The following is a 17,500-nucleotide window of genomic DNA, read 5'->3' as shown; positions in this document are numbered from 1 at the left end:
AACTCTACACCAGGCCTGAGCACAAGCAGTCTGAAACACACTGGCTGGCTGATTCCAACCAGGCCTGAGCTCACCTGATTCCCTGGCTGATTCCAACCGGGCCTGAGCTCACCTGATTCCCTGGCTGATTCCAACCAGGCCTGAGCACACCTGATTCCCTGGCTGATTCCAACCAGGTCTGAGCTCACCTGATTCCCTGGCTGATTCCAACCAGGCCTGAGCTCACCTGATTCCCTGGCTGATTCCAACCAGGCCTGAGCACACCTGATTCCCTGGCTGATTCCAACCAGGCCTGAGCTCACCTGATTCCCTGGCTGATTCCAACCAGGTCTGAGTTCACCTGATTCCCTGGCGGATTCCAACCAGGCCTGAGCTCACCCGATTCCCTGGCTGATTCCAACCCGCCCTGAGCTCACCTGATTCCCTGGCGGATTCCAACCAGGCCTGAGCTCACCTGATTCCCTGGCTGATTCCAACCAGCCCTGAGTTCACCTGATTCCCTGGCTGATTCCAACCAGGCCTGAGCTCACCTGATTCCAACCAGGCCTGAGCTCACCTGATTCCCTGGCGGATTCCAACCAGGCCTGAGCTCACCCGATTCCCTGGCTGATTCCCACCAGGCCCATGCAGTCTGAACTCTGTTTTACAGTATAGCATCACCACATCCTGTGTGTGTCTGTCAGTGTGTTGACACAGTCGTGAGGCAGGATCTACAGCTGCAATGAAACCAAGTGTATAGGGGTATGGCTGATGACTGGGTTGGACCAGGACTAAGCTGCTGAAGGTCCAGTTGAGTTTCTCCCCAAGTAACTCTCTCTAAAACCAGCCATGGAAAGAGTCTCTCTCTCTCTCTGTGTTTAGGGTTTAGTGAGGACAGCTCTTTCATAACCAGAGTCCTATAAGGGTTTAGTGAGGACAGCTCTTTCACAACCAGTCCTATAAGGGTTTAGTGAGGACAGCTCTTTCACAACCAGAGTCCTATAAGGGTTTAGTGAAGACAGCTCTTTCACAACCAGAGTCCTATAAGGGTTTAGTGAGGACAGCTCTTTCACAACCAGAGTCCTATAAGGGTTTAGTGAGGACAGCTCTTTCACAACCAGTCCTATAAGGGTTTAGTGAAGACAGCTCTTTCACAACCAGAGTCCTATAAGGGTTTAGTGAGGACAGCTCTTGCATAACCAGAGTCCTATAAGGGTTTAGTGAGGACAGCTCTTTCATAACCAGAGTCCTATAAGGGTTTAGTGAGGACAGCTCTTTCACAACCAGAGTCCTATAAGGGTTTAGTGAGGACAGCTCTTTCACAACCAGAGTCCTATAAGGGTTTAGTGAGGACAGCTCTTTCATAACCAGTCCTATAAGGGTTTAGTGAGGACAGCTCTTTCACAACCAGAGTCCTATAAGGGTTTAGTGAAGACAGCTCTTTCGTAACCAGTCCTATAAGGGTTTAGTGAAGACAGCTCTTTCACAACCAGAGTCCTATAAGGGTTTAGTGAGGACAGCTCTTTCACAACCAGAGTCCTATAAGGGTTTAGTGAAGACAGCTCTTTCGTAACCAGTCCTATAAGGGTTTAGTGAAGACAGCTCTTTCACAACCAGAGTCCTATAAGGGTTTAGTGAAGACAGCTCTTTCGTAACCAGTCCTATAAGGGTTTAGTGAGGACAGCTCTTTCACAACCAGAGTCCTATAAGGGTTTATTGAAGACAGCTCTTTCACAACCAGAGTCCTATAAGGGTTTAGTGAAGACAGCTCTTTCGTAACCAGTCCTATAAGGGTTTAGTGAAGACAGCTCTTTCACAACCAGAGTCCTATAAGGGTTTAGTGAGGACAGCTCTTTCACAACCAGTCCTATAAGGGTTTAGTGAAGACAGCTCTTTCGTAACCAGTCCTATAAGGGTTTAGTGAGGACAGCTCTTTCACAACCAGAGTCCTATAAGGGTTTAGTGAAGACAGCTCTTTCACAACCAGAGTCCTATAAGGGTTTAGTGAAGACAGCTCTTTCGTAACCAGTCCTATAAGGGTTTAGTGAAGACAGCTCTTTCACAACCAGAGCATAAACTTAGACATGTGACAAACATTGGAGCTTCATTTTGAATATGCAAAATGGACCCCAAACGGTGTACATTTTCATCAACGCTAACAGCCCTTTCTTAGTTAATTCTCCGGTCAGCCTTGTAAAAGGTGATCACTGTGTTGTTTATGTGATGGAAAATACAGAAACATTTTCATCATTCCATTGGGGTACAGCAAAACAAGTGCAGACTAGACGGAATATGACACATTGTGAAGTGTTTTATCATCTGTGTAAATTCCTTCCTGCCTGTGTGTGTGTGTGTTAATCAACCGATCATTACTCCATACCAACAGAATCCCAGGGGGTAATGTTCCAAATGACTCCCTACACTCTGTGGGCTCTGGTCACAAAGTAGTGCACTAAATAGGGGATAGGGTGCCGATTGGGACAAGGTTGGTCTCTATTGTGCTAGTTGCTAGGTTTGGTTACTGTTGGCTCAGACGATGCATACCATGAATACTTACAGTACCTGTCTTCACACTACTCACTCAAGACAGGGAGAAAAGGCGAGCACCGCTTTAAAACGTACAACTAAGCTGTTTACAAACTACATCTAAAGCCTTGCCAAGAGAACGAGAAGCCGAGACATCTAGTTCATTTCTATGCAAAGATCTGTTGAGATTTCATTGCGTGTCAGATTGGTCATTTCTACGTGAACTGATATTGTATCAGTCTGGTTTGTCGTAGAGACAGACAGCATGACTTTTAATGGAACATTCTGGTTTGTCGTAGAGACAGACATGACTTTTAATGGAACATTCTGGTTTGTCGTAGAAACAGACAGCGTGACTTTTAATGGAACATTCTGGTTTGTCGTAGAGACAGACATGACTTTTAATGGAACATTCTGGTTTGTCGTAGAAACAGACAGCGTGACTTTTAATGGAACAGTCTGGTTTGTCGTAGAGACAGACATGACTTTTAATGGAACAGTCTGGTTTGTCGTAGAGACAGACATCACTTTTAATGGAACATTCTGGTTTGCCGTAGAGACAGACAGACAGCGTGACTTTTAATGGAACAGTCTGGTTTGTCGTAGAGACAGACAGCATGACTTTTAATGGAACAGTCTGGTTTGTCGTAGAGACAGACAGCATGACTTTTAATGGAACCGTCTGGTTTGTCGTAGAGACAGACAGCATGACTTTTAATGGAACATTCTGGTTTGTTGTAGAGACAGACATGACTTTTAATGGAACATTCTGGTTTGTCGTAGAGACAGACAGCATGACTTTTAATGGAACCGTCTGGTTTGTCGTAGAGACAGACAGCATGACTTTTAATGGAACATTCTGGTTTGTTGTAGAGACAGACATGACTTTTAATGGAACAGTCTGGTTTGTCGTAGAGACAGACATGACTTTTAATGGAACAGTCTGGTTTGTCGTAGAGACAGACATCACTTTTAATGGAACATTCTGGTTTGTCGTAGAGACAGACATGTCTTTTAATGGAACAGTCTGGTTTGTCGTAGAGACAGACATCACTTTTAATGGAACATTCTGGTTTGTCGTAGAGACAGACATGACTTTTAATGGAACATTCTGGTTTGTCGTAGAGACAGACATCACTTTTAATGGAACATTCTGGTTTGTCGTAGAGACAGACATCACTTTTAATGGAACCGTCTGGTTTGTCGTAGAGACAGACATCACTTTTAATGGAACATTCTGGTTTGTCGTAGAGACAGACATCACTTTTAATGGAACATTCTGGTTTGTTGTAGAGACAGACATGTCTTTTAATGGAACAGTCTGGTTTGCCGTAGAGACAGACAGACAGCATGACTTTTAATGGAACAGTCTGGTTTGTCGTAAAGACAGACAGCGTGACTTTTAATGGAACATTCTGGAACTAAAACAGTTCCTTTGTTTTAGAAAAGTAGTTTTCTTCAGCATCAGATTCAGACGATAGTATGTTAATATCACGTCATAACGCAACGTTATCATCAATGCGAGTTCAGAAGCACATGGAAACATGCTGTGGGGAAAAATACAAAATGTACGATGTATTTGGGTGTAAAATGACAAGAGCCCACTGAAACCACCTCGGCGAAGAACCAAGAGGTTACGGTAACAAAACAACGTTTAATTAAAGACATCATGAGACGCCAAGAGACGGACATCTTTCTCTGCCTCTGGCTTTCATACATTTCAGATCAATTCATTCATTTGACATTTATTTAAAAAAAATCAGGCCAGTCAATTAAGAACACATTCTTATTTACAAAAGGCAGCCTGGAACGATTGGTTGCCTTGTATAATGATCAGAAATATATGATCTGTTAATTTACATTCTAATATAAACACACACTATTATATACAGAACAGAGCAGCAGCACTTTGGGCACTGGAAATTCCTTTTCGTTGTATGAGGTAGAGATGAGACCCCACTCTCTCAGTGTATTAGACTGGTAGAGATGAGACCCCACTCTCTCAGTGTATTAGACTGGTAGAGATGAGACCCCACTCTCTCGGTGTATTAGACTGGTAGAGATGAGACCCCACTCTCTCAGTGTATTAGACTGGTAGAGATGAGACCCCACTCTCTCAGTGTATTAGACTGGTAGAGATGAGACCCCACTCTCTCAGTGTATTAGACTGGTAGAGATGAGACCCCACTCTCTCGGTGTATTAGACTGGTAGAGATGAGACCCCACTCTCTCAGTGTATTAGACTGGTAGAGATGAGACCCCACTCTCTCAGTGTATTGGACTGGTAGAGATGAGACCCCACTCTCTCAGTGTATTAGACTGGTAGAGATGAGACCCCACTCTCTCAGTGTATTAGACTGGTAGAGACGAGACCCCACTCTCTCTGTGTATTAGACTGGTAGAGATGAGACCCCACTCTCTCAGTGTATTAGACTGGTAGAGATGAGACCCCACTCTCTCGGTGTATTAGACTGGTAGAGATGAGACCCCACTCTCTCGGTGTATTAGACTGGTAGAGATGAGACCCCACTCTCTCGGTGTATTAGACTGGTAGAGATGAGACCCCACTCTCTCGGTGTATTAGACTGGTAGAGATGAGACCCCACTCTCTCGGTGTATTAGACTGGTAGAGATGAGACCCCACTCTCTCGGTGTATTAGACTGGTAGAGATGAGACCCCACTCTCTCAGTGTATTAGACTGGTAGAGATGAGACCCCACTCTCTCAGTGTATTAGACTGGTAGAGATGAGACCCCACTCTCTCGGTGTATTAGACTGGTAGAGATGAGACCCCACTCTCTCGGTGTATTAGACTGGTAGAGATGAGACCCCACTCTCTCGGTGTATTAGACTGGTAGAGATGAGACCCCACTCTCTCGGTGTATTAGACTGGTAGAGATGAGACCCCACTCTCTCAGTGTATTAGACTGGTAGAGATGAGACCCCACTCTCTCGGTGTATTAGACTGGTAGAGATGAGACCCCACTCTCTCAGTGTATTAGACTGGTAGAGATGAGACCCCACTCTCTCAGTGTATTAGACTGGTAGAGATGAGACCCCACTCTCTCGGTGTATTAGACTGGTAGAGATGAGACCCCACTCTCTCGGTGTATTAGACTGGTAGAGATGAGACCCCACTCTCTCAGTGTATTAGACTGGTAGAGATGAGACCCCACTCTCTCGGTGTATTAGACTGGTAGAGATGAGACCCCACTCTCTCAGTGTATTAGACTGGCAGGGAAAGTAGAGGCCCACCTGCTGTTCCCAAAATCTAACCATGTACAACCTGTTCACTTCCCATTATGATCTGGTACAAGACAAATGGTACTAGACACCGTCTAACCCATGCTTACACCAATCCAATGTTTTTAACATGTGTGGGGAGGAGAGCACCAGTGCACAATTCGGGATAAAGGAGAAATTATTGGGACATATGGCTGTCCCTGTCAGCATGGAACCACCGTTACAGTCTCTCAGTGCAGAGGTGGGAGGTCAGAGGTGGGAGGTCAGAGATCAGGGGTTATCCTATCAGTCAATTGGCTAACTGTCCAGCTCAAAGTCTGTGTCGTCGTTGTTGTTGTGTTGTGGACGAGGAGAATATTTCCTCCGGGAGAACTTCAGACACAAATCATCTCCTAACTCGTTCAGATCAAACAACACCTAGGGGGAGAGAAAATATACTGTTAGAGAGGGAGAGAGAGAGAGAGAGAGAGAGAGAGAGAGAGAGAGAGAGAGAGAGAGAGAGAGAGAGAGAGAGAGAGAAAGAGAGAGAGAAATTGAAATGAATTGAGAGGGAGAGGGAGAGGGAAATTTAAATTAATTGAAGGAGAGAGAGAGAATTTGAAATTAGTTGAGAGGGAGAAATTGAAAATAATTGAGAGAGAGAGAGAGAGAGAGAGAGAGAGAGAGAGAGAGAGAGAGAGAGAGATAGAGAGAGAGAGAGAGGGGGAGAGGGAGAGGGAGAGGGAGAAATTGAAATGAATTGAGAGAGAGGTGTACGTCTCTCTATGTGTGTGTGTGTGCTCACCTGGTCAAGCATGGCCTTGGTGTGTGCAGCAGACAGACAGAAGCGTGCCCGTGCCTCTGTGATGGGCGTAGCAGGAAACCCCACCACCACCACTCCTATCTTCCTCTTCAGCATGGCACGAGAGAAAGCCCTGCAGAACACAGGCACAGGAAGGCATTGTGAAAGACACGCTGAAGGAATGACTGAACATACCAAAGTTTCAATCGTTTGTATTTACAGCCCCTTTTACATCCCCAGCTGTCATAAAGGGCCGTTCAGTAACCTGCCTAGACCAGCATGAAGAACACGGCTGAATGTGTTAAACAGAACCACCATACACTATGACCCTGAGCATAGAGTATGACCCTGAATATACACTGTAACCCTGAACATAGAGTATGACCCTGAATATACACTGTAACCCTGAACATAGAGTATGACCCTGAATATACAGTATGACCCTGAGCATAGAGTATGACCCTGAACATAGAGTATGACCCTGAGCATAGAGTATGACCCTGAATATACAGTATGACCCTGAGCATAGAGTATGACCCTGAATATACAGTATGACCCTGAGCATACAGTATGACCCTGAACATAGAGTATGACCCTGAATATACAGTATGACCCTGAACATAGAGTATGACCCTGAATATACAGTATGACCCTGAACATAGAGTATGACCCTGAACATAGAGTATGACCCTGAATATACAGTATGACCCTGAGCATAGAGTATGACCCTGAGCATAGAGTATGACCCTGAGCATACAGTATGACCCTGAGCATAGAGTATGACCCTGAATATACACTGTAACCCTGAACATAGAGTATGACCCTGAACATAGAGTATGACCCTGAATATACACTGTAACCCTGAACATAGAGTATGACCCTGAATATACAGTATGACCCTGAGCATAGAGTATGACCCTGAGCATAGAGTATGACCCTGAGCATACAGTATGACCCTGAACATACAGTATGACCCTGAACATAGAGTATGACCCTGAGCATACAGTATGACCCTGAATATACAGTATGACCCTGAGCATAGAGTATGACCCTGAATATACAGTATGACCCTGAGCATAGAGTATGACCCTGAGCATAGAGTATGACCCTGAGCATACAGTATGACCCTGAGCATAGAGTATGACCCTGAGCATAGAGTATGACCCTGAACATACAGTATGACCCTGAACATAGAGTATGACCCTGAGCATAGAGTATGACCCTGAACATACAGTATGACCCTGAACATACAGTATGACCCTGAGCATAGAGTATGACCCTGAATATACAGTATGACCCTGAGCATAGAGTATGACCCTGAGCATACACTATGACCCTGAACGTACCTTGTTTACTACTGGCTCACATTGATCAAACCACATGGCAACATTTGGTCAGCAAATGTTCTGTTACTTGTCCTTGGTGCCTGAGTGGAATAGATGTCCACTGTAGCAGAAAGCAGACGACCAGTGGAGACATTAAACTAGTTTTCCACCAGGGACTAGGACAGCAGACGACCAGTGAGGACATTAACCTAGTTTTCCACCAGGGACTAGGACAGCAGACGACCAGTGAGGATATTAACCTAGTCTAGGACAGCAGACGACCAGTGAGGATATTAACCTAGTCTAGGACAGCAGACGACCAGTGAGGATATTAACCTAGTCTAGGACAGCAGACGACCAGTGAGGATATTAACCTAGTCTAGGACAGCAGACGACCAGTGAAGACATTAACCTAGTCTAGGACAGCAGACGACCAGTGAGGACATTAACCTAGTCTAGGACAGCAGACGACCAGTGAGGACATTAACCTAGTCTAGGACAGCAGACGACCAGTGAGGACATTAACCTAGTCTAGGACAGCAGACGACCAGTGAGGACATTAACCTAGTCTAGGACAGCAGACGACCAGTGAGGATATTAACCTAGTCTAGGACAGCAGACGACCAGTGAGGACATTAACCTAGTTTTCCACCAGGGACTAGGACAGCAGACGACCAGTGAGGACATTAACCTAGTTTTCCACCAGGGACTAGGACAGCAGACGACCAGTGAGGACATTAACCTAGTTTTCCACCAGGGTCTAGGACAGCAGACGACCAGTGAGGACATTAACCTAGTTTTCCACCAGGGACTAGGACAGCAGACGACCAGTGAGGACATTAACCTAGTTTTCCACCAGGGTCTAGGACAGCAGACGACCAGTGAGGACATTAACCTAGTTTTCCACCAGGGACTAGGACAGCAGACGACCAGTGAGGACATTAACCTAGTTTTCCACCAGGGACTAGGACAGCAGACGACCAGTGAGGACATTAACCTAGTTTTCCACCAGGGACTAGGACAGCAGACGACCAGTGAGGACATTAACCTAGTTTTCCACCAGGGACTAGGACAGCAGACGACCAGTGAGGATATTAACCTAGTCTAGGACAGCAGACGACCAGTGAGGATATTAACCTAGTCTAGGACAGCAGACGACCAGTGAGGATATTAACCTAGTCTAGGACAGCAGATGACCAGTGAGGACATTAACCTAGTCTAGGACAGCAGATGACCAGTGAGGACATTAACCTAGTCTAGGACAGCAGACGACCAGTGAGGATATTAACCTAGTCTAGGACAGCAGACGACCAGTGAGGATATTAACCTAGTCTAGGACAGCAGACGACCAGTAAGGATATTAACCTAGTCTAGGACAGCAGATGACCAGTGAGGACATTAACCTAGTCTAGGACAGCAGACGACCAGTGAGGATATTAACCTAGTCTAGGACAGCAGACGACCAGTGAGGACATTAACCTAGTTTGCCACCAGGGACTAGGACAGCAGACGACCAGTGAGGATATTAACCTAGTCTAGGACAGCAGACGACCAGTGAGGACATTAACCTAGTTTTCCACCAGGGACTAGGACAGCAGACGACCAGTGAGGACATTAACCTAGTTTTCCACCAGGGACTAGGACAGCAGACGACCAGTGAGGACATTAACCTAGTTTTCCACCAGGGACTAGGACAGCAGACGACCAGTGAGGATATTAACCTAGTCTAGGACAGCAGACGACCAGTGAGGACATTAACCTAGTTTTCCACCAGGGACTAGGACAGCAGACGACCAGTGAGGACATTATAGTTTTCCACCAGGGACTAGGACAGCAGACGACCAGTGAGGACATTATAGTTTTCCACCAGGGACTAGGACAGCAGCAGCAGCATCTGGACACATTAAACATGGCCGCTGTTCAAAGTCATCTTGGAAAAACACTCAATATTGACCCTTTTTTACCTTCTGAACTGACCACTAGTAAAATGACCACCTGCTTTCTAAAAAACAGATATAATAGCTGTATCACAATTAGTCAAAGTGACGCGATCAATTGAAACAGTGTGCAAAAGATCCCGGGCAAAAGCTGAGCTGTTGTAAATACAATCAGACCTTGCTGTAGCCTCTGGACAGAAACATTTACATTCTACCATATCTGTAGCTAAACTGTACTGCATATGTCCACAGAAGGCACGATAAGATAGACACATAAAAAAGTGAAGGCAGATTTCCTCCATGAGATATGTTATGTGCCAGGTGATTGGTTGAAAGGGGGTCGTGTCAGGGTCTGATGGTAGTGGTCAGACCACAGACTACATACGCCCCCCAGTGGCAAGGATTATATTCCTCATCTAATATATGCCATTTAGCAGACACTTTTTATTCAAAGCGATTTACACCCATGCGTGCATAAATGTTTACCTACGGCTGGTCCCGGGAATCGAACCCACTGCCCTGGCGTTACAAGCACCACGTTCAACCGACTGAGCAACAAAAAGGACCACATTCTAACCTCTCCTTTCATTCCTTCACAATAAAACAAGGTACTTTTTGATACATAAATCACTTTCCCAGCATGTAGAGCAGAAAGGGGTTATAAATCAGTGCATTATTCCTGTCAAATAAACTGAGCAAATGAAAATAACTTACACAACTTTTCCTGGCATGTAGAGCAGAATTGGGACCACAGGAGAATCATCGTTACCGTAGATGATGAAACCCATCTCTTGAAGACGAGACCTGAAGTAGCGCGTGTTCTCTGCTAGCTGGTGCACCCTGGCCTGACCTAGAGAGAGAGAGACAGAGTTAGTATGGGGTTAGGGCTAGTGGTGAGGGGTCCAACCCTGGAGAGAGTTAGTATGGGGTTAGGGCTAGTGGTGAGGGGTCCAACCCTGGAGAGAGTTAGTATGGGGTTAGGGCTAGTGGTGAGGGGTCCAACCCTGGAGAGAGTTAGTATGGGGTTAGGGCTAGTGGTGAGGGGTCCAACCCTGGAGAGAGTTAGTATGGGGTTAGGGCTAGTGGTGAGGGGTCCAACCCTGGAGAGAGAGAGAGTTAATATGGGGCTAGTGGTGAGGGGTCCAACCCTGTAGAGAGTTAATATGGGGTTAGGGCTAGTGGTGAGGGGTCCAACCCTGGAGAGAGTTAGTATGGGGTTTGGGCTAGTGGTGAGGGGTCCAACCCTGGAGAGAGTTAATATGGGGTTAGTGGTGAGGGGTCCAACCCTGGAGAGAGTTAATATGGGGTTAGGGCTAGTGGTGAGGGGTCCAACCCTGGAGAGAGTTAATATGGGGTTAGGGCTAGTGGTGAGGGGTCCAACCCTGGAGAGAGTTAATATGGGGTTAGTGGTGAGGGGTCCAACCCTGGAGAGAGTTAATATGGGGTTAGGGCTAGTGGTGAGGGGTCCAACCCTGGAGAGAGTTAGTATGGGGTTAGGGCTAGTGGTGAGGGGTCCAACCCTGGAGAGAGTTAATATGGGGTTAGAGCTAGTGGTGAGGGGTCCAACCCTATAGAGAGTTAATATGGGGTTAGGGCTAGTGGTGAGGGGTCCAACCCTGGAGAGAGTTAATATGGGGTTAGGGCTAGTGGTGAGGGGTCCAACCCTGTAGAGAGTTAATATGGGGTTAGTGGTGAGGGGTCCAACCCTGGAGAGAGTTAATATGGGGTTAGTGGTGAGGGGTCCAACCCTGGAGAGAGTTAATATGGGGTTAGTGGTGAGGGGTCCAACAAGGGGAGAGTTAATATGGGGTTAGGGCTAGTGGTGAGGGGTCCAACCCTGGAGAGAGTTAGTATGGGGTTAGGGCTAGTGGTGAGGGGTCCAACCCTGGAGAGAGTTAATATGGGGTTAGTGGTGAGGGGTCCAACCCTGGAGAGAGTTAATATGGGGTTAGGGCTAGTGGTGAGGGGTCCAACCCTGGAGAGAGTTAATATGGGGTTAGTGGTGAGGGGTCCAACCCTATAGAGAGCTAGTATGGGGTTAGGGCTAGTGGTGAGGGGTCCAACTCTGGAGAGAGTTAATATGGGGTTCGTGGTGAGGGGTCCAACCCTGGAGAGAGTTAATATGGGGTTAGTGGTGAGGGGTCCAACCCTGGAGAGAGTTAATATGGGGTTAGTGGTGAGGGGTCCAACCCTGGAGAGAGTTAATATGGGGTTAGGGCTAGTGGTGAGGGGTCCAACCCTGGAGAGAGTTAATATGGGGTTAGTGGTGAGGGGTCCAACCCTATAGAGAGTTAGTATGGGGTTAGGGCTAGTGGTGAGGGGTCCAACCCTGGAGAGAGTTAATATGGGGTTCGTGGTGAGGGGTCCAACCCTGGAGAGAGTTAATATGGGGTTAGTGGTGAGGGGTCCAACCCTGGAGAGAGTTAATATGGGGTTAGTGGTGAGGGGTCCAACCCTGGAGAGAGTTAATATGGGGTTAGTGGTGAGGGGTCCAACCCTGGAGAGAGTTAATATGGGGTTAGGGCTAGTGGTGAGGGGTCCAACCCTGGAGAGAGTTAATATGGGGTTCGTGGTGAGGGGTCCAACCCTATAGAGAGTTAGTATGGGGTTAGGGCTAGTGGTGAGGGGTCCAACTCTGGAGAGAGTTAATATGGGGTTCGTGGTGAGGGGTCCAACCCTGGAGAGAGTTAATATGGGGTTAGTGGTGAGGGGTCCAACCCTGGAGAGAGTTAATATGGGGTTAGTGGTGAGGGGTCCAACCCTGGAGAGAGTTAATATGGGGTTAGGGCTAGTGGTGAGGGGTCCAACCCTGGAGAGAGTTAATATGGGGTTAGTGGTGAGGGGTCCAACCCTATAGAGAGTTAGTATGGGGTTAGGGCTAGTGGTGAGGGGTCCAACCCTGGAGAGAGTTAATATGGGGTTCGTGGTGAGGGGTCCAACCCTGGAGAGAGTTAATATGGGGTTAGTGGTGAGGGGGCCAACCCTGGAGAGAGTTAATATGGGGTTAGTGGTGAGGGGTCCAACCCTGGAGAGAGTTAATATGGGGTTAGTGGTGAGGGGTCCAACCCTGGAGAGAGTTAATATGGGGTTAGGGCTAGTGGTGAGGGGTCCAACCCTGGAGAGAGTTAATATGGGGTTCGTGGTGAGGGGTCCAACCCTGGAGAGAGTTAATATGGGGTTAGGGCTAGTGGTGAGGGGTCCAACCCTGTAGAGAGAGAGAGTTAATATGGGGCTAGGGTTAGTGGTGAGGGGTCCAACCCTGGAGAGAGTTAGAATCGCCAACTTTTTCCTGTCAGCCTTGGGATTCAAACCGGCACCCCTTTGGTAGCGGTTCTGTCTCGCTAACCTTTAGGCTACTTGTCATCCCCAGAAGATGAGCCACAGGGAACCATAATGGGGGAGTAATACTTGATAGCACTGGAGCCACAGTATACATTAGAACACTGTCTTTTCTAGATTGTCTTAGTCAGCTTGGAAACACATGTAGGTTTAAACTGACCCTGGACACTTTAATGAGCTGCACCATACCATCTGGCCAGTTAACATGAACCAGGGATGGAGAGATGGAGAGATGAGGGGGGGGGGGGTGGTCACAGTGTTGGCAGATAGAACCTCACACGACTACCTCTAAAGCACCCATTCCTCAGCCACAGACCCGTTGGATAGTGTGGTGATAGTGTGGTGATAGTGTGGTGATAGTGTGGTGATAGTGTGGTGATAGTGTAGTGATAGTGTAGTGATAGTGTAGTGATAGTGTAGTGATAGTGTAGTGATAGTGTAGTGATAGTGTGGTGATAGTATAGTGATAGTGTAGTGATAGTGTGGTGATAGTGTGGTGATAGTGTAGTGATAGTGTAGTGATAGTGTGGTGATAGTGTGGTGATAGTGTAGTGATAGTGTAGTGATAGTGTAGTGATAGTGTAGTGATAGTGTGGTGATAGTGTAGTGATAGTGTAGTGATAGTGTAGTGATAGTGTAGTGATAGTGTAGTGATAGTGTGGTGATAGTGTGGTGATAGTGTAGTGATAGTGTGGTGATAGTATAGTGATAGTTTAGTGATAGTGTAGTGATAGTGTAGTGATAGTGTAGTGATAGTGTGGTGATAGTATAGTGATAGTGTAGTGATAATGTAGTGATAGTGTAGTGATAGTGTGGTGATAGTGTGGTGATAGTGTGGTGATAGTGTGGTGACACGGCTACCTCTAAAGCCCCCATTCCTCAGCCACAGACCCCAGCCGTTGGATAGGAAACCCAGTGTGTGGTATGGTGCTCTGCCAGCGTATGGATGGACATTGGCTCTGCTCGCTGACCCACCAGGAACGGCCATTCGTTCAGAGTTATGAGAACCTTCCAGGAATATCCACTGTAGTGTAGTGATAGTGTAGTGATAGTGTAGTGATAGTGTAGTGATAGTGTAGTGATAGTGTAGTGATAGTGTAGTGATAGTTTAGTGTAGTGATAGTGTAGTGATAGTTTAGTGTAGTGATAGTGTAGTGATAGTGTAGTAATAGTGTAGTAATAGTGTAGTGATAGTTTAGTGTAGTGATAGTGTAGTGATAGTTTAGTGTAGTGATAGTGTAGTGATAGTGTAGTGAAAGTGTAGTGATAGTGTAGTGATAGTTTAGTGTAGTGATAGTGTAGTGATAGTTTAGTGATAGTGTAGTGATAGTGTAGTGATAGTGTAGTGTAGTGATAGTGTAGTGATAGTGTAGTGTAGTGATAGTGATAGTGTATAAATAGTGTAGTGATAGTGTAGTGGTAGTGTAGTGATAGTGTAGTGATAGTTTAGTGGTAGTGTAGTGATAGTTTAGTGTAGTGATAGTGTAGTGATAGTTTAGTGTAGTGTAGTGATAGTGTAGTGATAGTGTAGTGATAGTTTAGTGTAGTGGTAGTGTAGTGATAGTTTAGTGATAGTGTAGTGATAGTTTAGTGTAGTGATAGTGTAGTGATAGTGTAGTGATAGTGTAGTGATAGTTTAGTGTAGTGATAGTGTAGTGATAGTGTAGTGATAGTGATAGTGATAGTTTAGTGTAGTGTAGTGATAGTGTAGTGATAGTGTAGTAATAGTGTAGTGATAGTGATAGTGATAGTTTAGTGTAGTGATAGTGTAGTGATAGTGTAGTAATAGTGATAGTGTAGTGATAGTGTAGTAATAGTGATAGTGTAGTGATAGTGTAGTAATAGTGATAGTGTAGTGATAGTGATAGTGTAGTAATAGTGATAGTGTAGTAATAGTGATAGTGTAGTAATAGTGATAGTGTAGTGATAGTGTAGTAATAGTGATAGTGTAGTGATAGTGATAGTGATAGTTTAGTGTAGTGTAGTGATAGTGTAGTGATAGTGTAGTAATAGTGATAGCGTAGTGATAGTGTAGTAATAGTGATAGTGTAGTGATAGTGTAGTAATAGTGTAGTGATAGTGATAGTGATAGTTTAATGTAGTGTAGTGATAGTGTAGTGATAGTGTAGTGATAGTGATAGTGTAGTGATAGTGTAGTGATAGTGATAGTTTAGTGTAGTGATAGTTTAGTGTAGTGTAGTGATAGTGTAGTGATAGTGTATTGATGGTTTAGTGTAGTGATAGTGTAGTGATAGTTTAGTGTAGTGATAGTGTAATAATAGTGTAGTGATAGTTTAGTGGTAGTTTAGTGATAGTGTAGTGATAGTGTAGTGATAGTTTAGTGTAGTGATAGTGTAGTAATAGTGTAGTGATAGTGTAGTGGTAGTTTAGTGATAGTGTAGTGATAGTGTAGTGATGGTTTAGTGATAGTGTAGTGATAGTGTAGTGATAGTGTAGTGATAGTGTAGTGATAGTGTAGTGATAGTTTAGTGATAGTGTAGTGATAGTGTAGTGATAGTGTAGTGATAGTGTAGTGATGGTGTAGCGATAGTTTAGTGTAGTGATAGTGTAGTGATAGTGTAGTGATAGTTTAGTGTAGTGATAGTGTAGTGATAGTGTAGTGATAGTTTAGTGTAGTGACAGTGTAGTGATAGTGTAGTGATAGTGTAGTGATAGTGTAGTGATAGTTTAGTGTAGTGATAGTGTAGTGATAGTGTAGTAATAGTGTAGTGATAGTGTAGTGATAGTTTAGTGTAGTGATAGTGTAGTGATAGTGTAGTGATAGTGTAGTGATAGTTTAGTGTAGTGATAGTGTAGTGATAGTGTAGTGATAGTGTAGTGATAGTGTAGTGATAGTGTAGTGATAGTTTAGTGTAGTGATAGTGTAGTGATAGTGTAGTGATAGTGTAGTGATAGTGTAGTGATAGTGTGGTGATAGTGTAGTGATAGTGTAGTGATAGTGAAGGTTAGTGATAGTGTAGTGTAGTGATAGTGTAGTGATAGTGTAGTGATAGTTTAGTGATAGTTTAGTGATAGTTTAGTGTAGTGATAGTGTAGTGGTAGTGTAGTAATAGTTTAGTGATAGTGTAGTGATAGTTTAGTGTGGTGATAGTGTAGTGATAGTGTAGTGATAGTGTAGTGATAGTTTAGTGTAGTGATAGTGAAGGTTAGTGATAGTTTAGTGATAGTGTAGTGATAGTGTAGTGATAGTGTAGTGATGGTGTAGTGATAGTGTAGTGATAGTGTAGTGGTAGTGTAGTAATAGTTTAGTGATAGTGTAGTGATAGTTTAGTGTGGTGATAGTGTAGTGATAGTGTAGTGATAGTTTAGTGTAGTGATAGTGAAGGTTAGTGATAGTTTAGTGATAGTGTAGTGTAGTGATAGTGTAGTGATAGTGTAGTGATAGTTTAGTGATATTGTAGTGTGGTGATAGTGTAGTGATAGTGTAGTGATAGTGTAGTGATAGTGTAGTGATAGTGTAGTGTAGTGATAGTGTAGTGATAGTGTAGTGATAGTGTAGTAATAGTTTAGTGATAGTGTAGTGATAGTGTGGTGATAGTTTAGTTTAGTGATAGTGTAGTGATAGTGTAGTGATAGTGTAGTGATAGTGTAGTGATAGTGTAGGTTGGTGATAGTGTAGTGGTAGTGTAGTGATAGTGTAGTGATAGTGTAGTGATAGTGTAGGTTAGTGATAGTGTAGGTTAAGGATAGTGAGTAGTGATAGTGTAGGTTAGTGATAGTGATGTGATAGTTTAGTGTAGTGATAGGGTAGGTTAGTGATAGTTTGGTGTAGTGATAGCGATAGTGATAGTGTAGTGTAGTGGGAAGTCTCTGGAGTCTCCACCCATCTGTTCCTCAGGCCCCTCCGTCTGGGCCATTCCACCCTGGACTTCCAGCCTTCATAGCCGGTGATTACTGAAGAGCCCTGCTGCTCTCTCTCTCTAATGTCCCCACCTCTCTAGCTCTCTCTCTCTCTCCCTACCATCTCTCTACCATCTCTCTCTCTCTCTCTCTCTCTCTCCCTACCATCTCTCTCTCTCTACCATCAGTCTCTCTCTCTCTCTACCATCTCTCTCAGTCTCTCTCTCTCTAATGTCCCCACCTCTCTAGCTTTCTCCCCCTCTCCCTACCATCTCTCTACCATCAGTCTCTCTCTCTCTCTACCATCTCCCTCAGTCTCTCTCTCTCTAATGTCCCCACCTCTCTAGCTCTCTCCCCCTCTCCCTACCATCTCTCTACCATCTCTCTCTCTCTACCATCAGTCTCTCTCTCTCTCTCTCTCTCTCTCTCTCTCTCTCTCTACCATCTCCCTCAGTCTCTCTCTCTCTCATGTCCCCACCTCTCTAGCTCTCTCCCCCTCTCCCTACCAT

At 45.1% G+C, this 17,500-nt stretch overlaps 1 protein-coding gene across 1 annotated transcript in view; it reads right to left on the bottom strand.

Annotated features, from left to right (window-relative positions):
- Nucleotides 1-3,396: 3,396 nt before the first annotated feature.
- Nucleotides 3,397-17,500, bottom strand: part of sptlc3 (serine palmitoyltransferase, long chain base subunit 3) — a 121,772-nt gene continuing 107,668 nt past the window's right edge. Inside the window, exons 10-12 of the mRNA XM_055940894.1 lie at nt 10,506-10,641; nt 6,533-6,662; nt 3,397-6,165 (exon numbers count right to left, since the gene is read on the bottom strand). Of these exons, the coding sequence (XP_055796869.1) occupies nt 6,046-6,165; nt 6,533-6,662; nt 10,506-10,641 (386 nt within the window). The 3' untranslated portion in view covers nt 3,397-6,045. The remainder of the gene's footprint in view (nt 6,166-6,532; nt 6,663-10,505; nt 10,642-17,500) is intronic.

The sequence above is a fragment of the Salvelinus fontinalis genome, chromosome 1 (genome assembly GCF_029448725.1).
Source record: "Salvelinus fontinalis isolate EN_2023a chromosome 1, ASM2944872v1, whole genome shotgun sequence".
Classification (NCBI taxonomy): Eukaryota; Metazoa; Chordata; class Actinopteri; order Salmoniformes; family Salmonidae; genus Salvelinus; species Salvelinus fontinalis.
The sequence above is the reverse complement of the archived record's forward strand: the minus strand, read 5'-3'. Positions and strand labels throughout refer to the sequence as shown.